Here is a 10,288-nt window from a genome sequence, read left to right as displayed (position 1 = left end):
GCTTTGGCCAGACAGTAAAGCCTCATGGCTGGAAGCCAAGTGACAGAGCTTGGTGAAGGTGTTCAGGAGCCTGTCATGAATTTCTGAGGGAGGCCGTGCCATGGGGCATCAGGATTTTCAGTGAATGCATCATGTCCCAGTGAAATGGGATGTTGATGCCCTTGCTGGCAAAAACAAAAGAAGAGGTGTCTGCCTTTCCTAGCAGAACTTGCATTGTCCTTGGCTTGGATATCTGAAGCTGTCTCATGTGCTCCACATAGTAAGTACTGATTGGCTGAGAAACTGAGATTTTAAATCAAACTCAGTAATAAAACCATAGCTTTGTTTTACTGACTACTCAAGTAGTGTCTTTCTGCTTTTGTGTATGTGTTTCCATTTCACGAAATAAGTAAGAGGTGGCATTTATCTTGCAGTAACAAGGAGGTAGCTCAAGGGCGGGCTGCTCTAGGGAGCTGAGACTTTTTCTGAGCTTTCTGACCAAGACATGAGCTTTCTTTATGGAGAGACAGAATGACCCTGTGCATGCACACCACTCCAGCAAATAAAAAGAACTACCCTGTTTATTTAATCTGAAATAGATCAGTACAAAATGTACAGAAAAAGCAGTACAAATTTACAAATATACATAATCTGTTTTTGCATTCTTAAATCATCAGACTTCTTAGTAGTCTAACTTAAAAAATATTCACATTCTTGATGCTGTCTCCTCTCACCTTCATAACATTGCATTTGAATCCCACAGCCCAAATGGTTACATGATGGTTAGAGCTCTGTCCTAGAGCTCCTTACCAACTACAATTTTCAAACCCTGTCTAAACTCCATTATTCAACTGCTTCTTTAAATCCACTTGACACCTTAGTACACCTTCCATTGCTCTTCCACATATCACCACTCATTTAGCATACTATTTTAATAGTGAGAATTTGGCAAAGTCAAGGCAACAGTTGCAAGTATCTGCTATTTAGCGCTATTGGAAGGTTTGAGGGAAGTTGCTAATGTAGTTGGAAATATTGCCCATCTAAGACAAAAAGATTTGTGTTGCTGGCAAAGATTGCATTATGATGTAAAGCTCTATTAAAAAGAAAGCTACAATATTGAGAATCATTACAAATTACCTTTTAAATAAATAAATAATAAATAGGAATAAATAAAGCCATTTTAGAACCAGTGGAATTTTAACAGTCAACCTGCCTTTTAGCAGAATTTGTGTGTTTGGTTTGCAGTTTTCAGTGATGGTACGTCAAATAATCCAGTATCATAAATATTTTCAGTAAAAATACTATGTTCAGGGCTATTTTTCTCCAGATGCACATGAAGCATGTAAAAGCAGCAAAAAGAGCAGTCTGGTTTCTGTCTTCAGAACTTGCCTGGGTGGCCACTCTTATAGGATTTGTCTTTGAGGCTGTTGAATATCTCTTTGGTGCCGTTCTGCCATTGAAGAACAAGATCCATAGGGGTTTTCCCTTGCTGGTTAGAAAAGCAGAGGAAGCAAGATTTAGTTTCAGTCAGTGATTACTGAATCCATCTTTCTTCCCTAAATATTTTTACAGTGCATCTGCCTGATGTGGACCCTTCTGCATGCACAGGTTCAGATTTACTCTCACCACCCTGAGACCAGAGTCCTTTTGCTCCACAGACCTACTCCCAGTCCTTGTCAGACTCGTGATGAAATTTCCCTGGGTTTCAGAGGGTCTAAGCTGTATTAGCAAATACCATGACTAGCAGGGCATGCAGGTGTTTCTTTTGATCTATTAAACTGATTAGAAATACATTGAGATGAAACCTCAGTGAGACACTCTCAGGTTTAATTGAGAATTCAGATAAGAGTTTGTTCTGGTTTAATTAAGTTATGGGCCACATCTACATTAAACAGGAGTAACTTCTTTGTGTGCAGATGAAGCCTAAGACAGCTAGTCTTTGGCCTTCAGGGCTGCACCTGTCATTGTTTTCATACCTTGATGAGGGATAATGCTGGGAGTGGCACTGCTTCAGAGAGCATGGGCTGAGAGTATGGACTGCAAAGTGCGGCAGTGACTGGTTTTTTCCTTGCTCTCTTAAATTTTGATTGATTGCCAATCAAACATTAACTGGCATTGGTAAAACACACCATGCATCCCACTGCCGCTTGCTCTGGGAGAAAGGGTTTGTGATGTGCTGTATTTTTAACAAGTGGTCTCAGAGCTCCAGCAACGTGTCTGCTGCTGCTGTGGTAGCTATGAGCAGTCAGGTGTGGGGCTTCTTAAATTGAAGCTCTGCTAAGGCTTGAGGATTTGTTGCCCAACAGTCAGGTTAATGGCCAGTCATACAGGTGTAGTGCTTGGGTTTGTCATCAGCTGTGGGAAAACAGAGCAGATTTCTATGACAAGCTAAGATCTTCATTATCTCATTGGTGGCTGAAACCCAGGAGTTGTGCAGAGAGCAAGTGTCTGTATGTTAAAGCTTTTTCAATCTGTTGTGTCCATAATTAGAAAAAATCCTACAAATCTGTGATGTTCTTTTAAATTGTAGCTGATGGGATCTAGCTTTAAAAGAGGTACAGGTTTTTCTTATTCTCTCCAATCTTCCCAAGTTATACTTTCCCTTTGTCAGCTCTGCTTTAATTAGCTTGAAGTGATCTAATTAAGACTGTTCAAAATAGTCTCTCCCAGCCTTGAAACCTATGAAACGGCTCTGAAGGGAAGTTTATTCCAAAGCATTTGAATCACTGGGGGTTTTTTGGGTATTACTTACGCAGTTCTTTATGGTTAGATCTGCTCCATAGAGAATCAGAAGCCTGATCATTTTGTAGCGGTTCAGCCTCACGGCATCATGCATCGGTGTGTCTCCTTCCTAGAGGCAAAAGACATGGACCACGGCGTCAGTCCCACTGATCCGGCACTGGGGACCAGCCCCAGCCATGCAGCCAGGGATTTTTACAAAGGCAAATGGGAACTATCAAGGCAGACAGCAGCTTGATTCTACCTGATAGCTGACAGGTAAGAAGTCATTGGTACTTACTCTGTCTCTGGCATTGAGATCCGCTTCACAGGCAATGAGGTGCTCCCCACAGTCGTACCGACCCGTTCGCACAGCCACATGCAAAGGGGTGCTGAGCAGCTGAGAGGTGAGAGGAGGAAGTGGTCAGTAGCATGAAACAGGTAATGACCACTCCAAGAACAGCTGCCAAACATGATCTACTTGGAGTAAGGGTCAGCTTTTCATCTCCAATTTAAAAAGCTGCAGAGCCCCAGAAGCACATACCTTGTCTCTTGCATTTCTGTTTATCCCTTTGTCCAGTAAGAATTTGAGAACATCCAGGTTCCCCCCACGGCATGCCCAGTGCAGGGCTGTAGATTCAAGCTGCAGAAGGAAAACAAATGGAAAGTAATTTAACTCATCATTATATTTGAAGAAAGCATTTCACTGTGATCACTGAGTTGTTTCTAGTAACACCTTCTTTTATTTTGCCCTAAATTCTTTGGTACCATGAGTTTCTCACTCTTCACACTTGCTGTATTTTGCTCTTAAAGACAGAGATCTTGGCGACACTGCTATGAGAGTAGATGTGTTTTGTCTATTCTGTGAACCTAGAAGTTATCTTTAGCCAGCTTTGTGGCTGGTACGTACTAGTTAATATTTTTATTCAATGTCTTTAGGGTTCTAAATGCATAGAAAATGAAGATCAAGGGGAAGACTAGTGGTCTTTAAAACAAACAAGCAAACAACTTATGCAGGACCACAAAGTGAATTAGAACCCTTTTCCTCTGCAAGATTAAGTTTCTCTGCCCTAGAGCTCTTCTGGGAGGAGTGGAATGTCCCCTAACGGTCTCATTTGGCCTGTCTTTCCTCCTGGTTCTTATTCTCTCCATGAGCACTGCTGTGTTAAGCAAGGGGGAGCAAGGCTGACCAGTTCTGACTCTTTAGCAAAGGGATGAAGAGCCTGGGAGTGAGAAGCAAAAAAACCAGCTGCAGAAGCTGTTGATACTCAGCTACCCTTGTGGTTGGCATTCCAGAGGAGCAGGGATCTCTTCCAAGCACAGTTTGAAATCCCAGTGGAGAATGTACGTGTTGCGCTGAGCCCTGGATACATGTGTGAGACAGTGCTATCTCCACCACCTGCCAGCAGGCTGATGTGGTAGCCTGACCTCAGCTCTCTACGTTGGGCTTTGTTGCCTGTGGCAGTCTACAGGCCAATGTGTTCCTCCGCTTTCTGTGTTTTCCAGCAACCATTTCGGCAAAGGGAGGCAGACACCCCCCTCCTGAAACCTCTTCTCAACAGTGTGATTTTAAGGACAAACAGAAAAGCCGTTGCAAAGTCTTTTAAAGCTCCTTTTCTACAAGAAGCACTTCTATAAGCACTTAGAAAACAATGAGCATTTTGTTGAAAGGAGTGTGAGGTGATGAGCATACCATGTCTTTCTGTTCAAGCTGAGCTCCGGCTTCCACCAGTTTTTTCACCACCTCTAGATGTCCTTCAGAGCATGCCCTGTGCAAGGCAGTGCGCTTGTACTGGCAATTAAAACAGTGCAAAGTCAGACAGTAAATATGGCACAGAAAGATACCTTTAAATCTTTCCTCCCCTCCTCCCTAGGATGGTAGCAAATGCATACTTTATGCTGATTCATTTTCAAGAGCTAATACATTTGAGACCTGAGATCTGTTAATTTTAATAGCAACTTGATAGCTGAGAGCTTCCTACCCAGCATTTTAGAGGGTGTGAGAAATATTTGCAGTATGCCATTCAACTTTAAAATCCAACATGCTCTGCTGCATTTTGCAAGTGCAGATTTTACATTATGGAGCATGAGGGCAGGCAGTATAACTTTTTTTGTTGTTCAGCTGACAAATTTCTTGTCTCTGAATCTGTACCATTGGAAGATCACCTGTTACAGAAAATCAGGGTTTCCTGGGCACCGACAGCTTTCTTTTAACCATATTCTTTTGAGTTAATATCACTAGATAACTTTACTTCCTTCCCCCCCACCATCCCCACCCCCCTTCTTTTCTCCTTATAAGTGTGGAAGCTACAAAACCTAGTGGTAAAGTTATTTTTGCTCTGTAATAACCTTTCTTCCAAAGAAGGCTTTGCAGTTAGAAGCAAGTTTGTACCTCATCACAGACGTTGGGATCCCCTTTGGCTGACAGGTATTTTTCAATTACTGGCAACTTATTCTCCAGTGCAGCTCTGAAGAATGTGGGGATATCCACTGGTCCTGTCTGGTAGTAAGAAATATACAGTGCATAAATGTGTGTGGCACAAAACCCCATCAGTGCTTTCCCAGAAGAAGGTACTTTGAAATAACTTACTATAACTTCTGGTTCAGGTTCCTTTAAAACGGGCACTTTCACTTTCTTGCATCTTTTCTTCTTCTTCAGCTGAACAAGTTTTTCAAGATCCTCCAAGTTTTCAAGTTTTGACCTCTCCTGTAACTTCTTCTTCTTCAGCTGAAACAAATTGGGGAAGTCAGCAGGATGAGCCAAGTGTGACTGCCTCTCCCTTTCAGAGTGGCAGGACAGTGTGTGGTACTGTTGAGCTGAATTCAGTTAAGGCTTTTTTTATACAGCCTAATTGAATGTTAGAATAATTTACTAAGGGTGTGAGAAATGCTACATCATCTATAGCTTCTCATACAACACCAGACCTCTTCCTAAATGCTGCTTCAGCCATATGTTGCGGGCTAAATAGCATGAAATTTTGGTTTCTGTGAGGCCAGGACTCAGAGCAGCACTGCAGCCCCTTCTGGACCAACAACTTCAGAAATCTCATGTGCAGCTTACAAGAGCTGGGAAGTGTCTGCAGTTTGAGCTGACTCCCACCACATGTTTTTATTTCTTTAATGATACAGCCCCTGACTTGTTCTAACTTAATCCTCTGATGAAAAATATACCCGTACGTGAAAAGCAAGGTTTATACTGATCTTGGCATTTCAGTCAGCAAGTGTTACGTTTTGGTAAGCTACAGAGAATGTCCTCAGTATTCTTGGAGGGGCAGTTCAATAAAAGTTTAAGACTTCTTCAAGCCTGCTTGTAAAATGCACCCCTGCACAAAGTCGGTATGGGGCACTGCTAACATTAAGTGCAAGTGTGCTGCCTGAACTGAGATCCCAAGTACCATGAGGTGTCCTTGTCTGCAGAAGGGGGATTCATAAACAAGGGGTAACTCACTAATACACATGACAGACTCTGTCCCATGGAATCATTAAGGGTAAATACATTGGTGAGACTCTGTCATATGGTATATTTTTTTTTTTTAAACTGAATTCTGATTCAAGCTATTTTCACCTCTTCTTTGTGTTGTTCTCTGCATTTAGGGTTTGACCTCTGCATTTAGGGTAAATCATTGACTTAATGGAAAATAATTATGTTGGAAGAATGAGCCAACTGGAAACCCCAAATGTTCTTAGGACACTGTTTTGAAGGAACTCATACAACCTCTGTAGTAAGTATTGATCTCTCTGTTGAAGATGAAGTTCAGTAGTGTCTGTTTTAATATTTCTTAGGCTCACTTTCCCCCTTCTTTTTTCAGAACAGTCTTATACCCTGCGCTAGTTAAACTTTTTCATTCCCAAATAACTTTAATTTTTTAGGCCAATTGATTGCTTATTCACCAAAGAATTTGTGATGTTACAGCTACTGTGGTTGGGTTTGGGTTTTTTTTTGGGGGGGGAGAGAAAAGCATGCATTCTTAGGGATATAGGGAGAATTGTCATGCTCCAGGAATACAAAATGGTACTTTTCTGTAGACCTGTATAATTTTCATTTATGATTTTTTTCCTAAATGCATAATGCAGTTTTTTCATAAAAAGAACATTTTCACAGTCGATAATGATGAAATGCATTCTTATGTCTTTCTTGAGTTAGCAATTATTGGTAGCAGTCTTTAGGTGCACAAGCTGAAGGTGTCTTACTGGCCATGATTGCTGCCCCCTTACTGGCAGCTAGCAGAGGGGTATCTGCGCAGGAGGAAGACTGTAGGGTTTCATTCAGACATTATGTGGAGAGTTTTGGGTTCTGCTTCACAGCATTACTGCCTGCCTGCACCCATAGCCTAAAGGAGTCAGCACATCTCCATTGCCTTCAATGGACTTCGGTGGTGATCTCCCAAAGGTTTATCTAGCTTACCATGCATATATTTCTAACTTAGAAAGAGGCAAAACTTCAAGGGCAGCAGCAGAACGTGCACACAGGATGATAAAAAGCCAGGCGCAAAACCCAAGAGCCTACCTCTGCTTCTAGTTTTTTCTCCTTCTCATAAGCCAGATCACCTTGGGTCAGTGTGTGGTCAGAGACTGTCTTTAGGTCCTCCTGCTTCTCTAATCTTACAGCAGCTTCATACTCTCCATTTTTGAAGTCCTCAGGGAGGAAGCTGCCAGTCTCTTTATCGTCCACTCTCTTCCCAGTCACCTGTAAAAGCAAACATGATATGATATAAGCAAGAGTTTCATGACTGCAGTAGCCACCCCCTGGGAACATGGATTACCTAGGGGCTAATTGCATGTCATTCCTGTCCTACTCTAGGAGTGTGACAGACAGAGTGCAGACCTCATTCCGCCTGTGCCTGGATTAACTGTGTGTGTGAATGGCTAGAGCAATCTCACTTGCAGGCAGATCTTTCACATCCACGCAGCAACCCCCTCCCTTGGCATATTCAGGGCTTGGACTGAGATCTGTGAGGCAAACTCACAGTCCAACTCCCTGCCTGGCTGGGGCTGAGGTGCAGCTGTGCAGACAAAAGCCAGGGAGTTGGGAAGAGCATCCTTTTTGTTTGGGGTTTTCTTGTTTGTTCACTCGCCAGCATGGGTCAGACTCATCAGAAGCCTGTGAAAGGCTGTGGTGGAAAAAGCCACCCAGACCAGTCATCAGCACCCACTGGGTGTTAATCAGAGGAACTGAGCAGGTAGAGTGGAAGGAGAGGTTTTCTCCCTTGGGACCTTGCAGTTTTATTGAAACACATCCAGTGCAGTTAACTCAAGTTGATGAGTAATTTCAAGGCTGGTTTTACCCATTGCCGTCAGTACCAAAGTCCCCATTTATAGCAAAATAGCAGAAGGTAGTTCCTGTGCAAATCTATGTGATGCTGTGCAGGAGCACAGCTTTCAATAGCTTCCAGAAATATTTCTGATGCTCAATTAAGTATGTACAAAGAGATAACTTATTAAACTTAGTAGAGGCTGTTGTGTGTTTTGAGAGTGGTTCAGTAATTCATATAGCCTAGACTGCCTTTCTATTCATCACCTAGTAAAATTGTGTTTGTTACAGAGTTTAAAACCACAGAAACTTGCCAAAGAATTTGAGACAGCATTAAATAGGCTGCATGGCAGTTGCATCTTAACATACCCATCTGGGGAAAAAAAAAAGGCAGTTTCTGCATGATGTTCCAGTGTTTTATTGGATCTTTCCTGTTTTCCCAGTTTATTGATTATATCAGGCATTCTTAGTCTGAACCCTGCAGTGGAATGTCCCATTACTTGCGGACTGGTTTAGACATTATTTTTCAAAGACTTGTTACATCATGAGCAGCAGTGAGTGAGGGAAATACATAGCTAAATTTTGCTTAGTCTCTTCTTTGTGGTCAACTATATTCTGATGCAAAATCCAAACTGCTACATGCTTATGTCAGTGTTCCCTTCACAAGGAAAAGTTAAAGAGAAAATATAATACGATAGCATGCAGTATATACAGGGTTTGCACCTGGAGTTCAGCAGTGCTGGTAACCCTCTAAATCACCTCAATGATCCACAAAGGTAGCCTCTCTGCCTGGTATAATGACAGTCTAGAAAGAAAAGTAATTATGAATAAGTGAAAGAAGGTTGTACCTACCAGCTCTTCTACTTTCATCATCATCATATTTGCTGGTGTTGTATTCCTGTACAGCTGAAACTCCCAAGGGCTCAGGCCAGCTCTGCAGGGACCACCACGCTAGCTTTGCTTATATAGCTTTGGGACAACTGTGCTTGAATGAGATAATCTTCCAACCTGGGAATCCAAGTATGCCCCTTGGGCTTGCCAGCTGAGAGGTAGGCTCACGCTCATTCCAGACATGTTAATGAGCCAGATCTGGTGTCGAGGCAGGGAGGGGGGCGTCAGTTGGGCGAGGAAGGATGAGCCTCACAGTCTAACCACACCGAATATGTGAATCGGAATGAAATGTGAGCTCATCATTCCTTTGGCAATGACTGCATGGCTCAGCAATGCGAGTCATTCTGCGTTCCCAGTGCCCACTAGGACAGCTGTCTGTTGATATAGCATTATAACTTCATCATCTCTTTTTTTAATGTTTTCTGTGAACTGACATTCAAATGACTGTAAGACACTGGAAAGGGTAAGTGGGTTATGCACAATACTTGTAGTAATATCTTCCTGATAAACGGATTATGACCCCTTAATATTTCCTTAATTAATTAAACCACTTAAATTTCCTTAAGTCTTGGAAAGCCATTATTTTCATTGCTATTTATTCTTGGATGATAAACAGTTTTAGGGGAAAGGATTTTTCTCATTGTGATGGCAGTCTCCTATATTTGTTGGAAGGAATTCTCTGACGGGATTACTAAGCTGGAATGATGTCTGTGGTGCCAAAAGGGCCTATGACACAATAAGTTACAATCGACGTAAGATCTTGAAACAGTAAGCTTTTGTTTCTGGGACTTTGTCAGTGATCTTAAGCAGAATAATAAACGATGTCCAAAAAAGAAGATAAAATTAATAGTGTTTCCTGAGGCAGTATTTTCTTTTTGGATATGAGAGAATAAGGGAGCAGATGTAATTAGTTCATTTTTGGAGATAAGGTGGAGTACAGACAAATATATACAGATGATGTATGTGTCTGGGGGAAAAGGAGTTGTTGAGTCCTTTGGAAAAGCTCTTCTTGTGCCATGTCATTCTGCAACGCTTGGATCTCCTGTCTGGTGAGGTAGAAGACTGGCTGTAGGCATCCAAGTCACCTGGGTGAAATGAATACAACTGCTCAGGTGCCTCAAGTACAACATGTACATAAGTGCTTCACCAAATCAAGATCTAACTATCTTGGGTGTTGTTTATATCATTAACATCATTAGCATTCTGCATTCCTGACATTGACCTTTCAAGGTGTCTCCCTGAACTATCTCCCAGTAATCCGAGTACCTCCAAACTTGTCTTCTAGTGCCCATCATACCTATGCCCTCCCTTTCCCTGAAATTAAGCTGGACATCAGGTGGTTTCTTTACTACTCAAAATATATACGGCATTAGAGGATGAGCCCCAGAACTAAAATAAGAGTATGTGGCAGCAGGAGAACCTTTCAAAACATTTTTTTCCAAACCCAAG

General features: G+C 42.1%; 1 protein-coding gene across 1 annotated transcript; it reads right to left on the bottom strand.

Moving 5' to 3' along the window:
• Positions 1 to 1,357: 1,357 nt before the first annotated feature.
• ANKRD1 (ankyrin repeat domain 1) lies at positions 1,358 to 8,827 on the bottom strand (the record flags this gene model as incomplete). The annotated part of the gene is made up of 9 exons (XM_080620542.1): positions 1,358 to 1,468; positions 2,732 to 2,830; positions 2,999 to 3,097; positions 3,242 to 3,340; positions 4,391 to 4,489; positions 5,090 to 5,197; positions 5,288 to 5,425; positions 7,205 to 7,384; positions 8,801 to 8,827. The coding sequence occupies 9 exons, from the start codon at positions 8,825 to 8,827 to the stop codon at positions 1,358 to 1,360; spliced, it is 960 nt and encodes a 319-aa protein (XP_080476668.1).
• Between the last annotated feature and the right edge of the window lie 1,461 nt (positions 8,828 to 10,288).

Source organism: Psittacula echo (assembly GCF_963264785.1).
Source record: "Psittacula echo genome assembly, chromosome: 6".
Taxonomy (NCBI): Eukaryota; Metazoa; Chordata; class Aves; order Psittaciformes; family Psittacidae; genus Psittacula; species Psittacula echo.
Note: the sequence above shows the minus strand (reverse complement) of the source record. Positions and strands in the feature narration are given on the sequence as shown.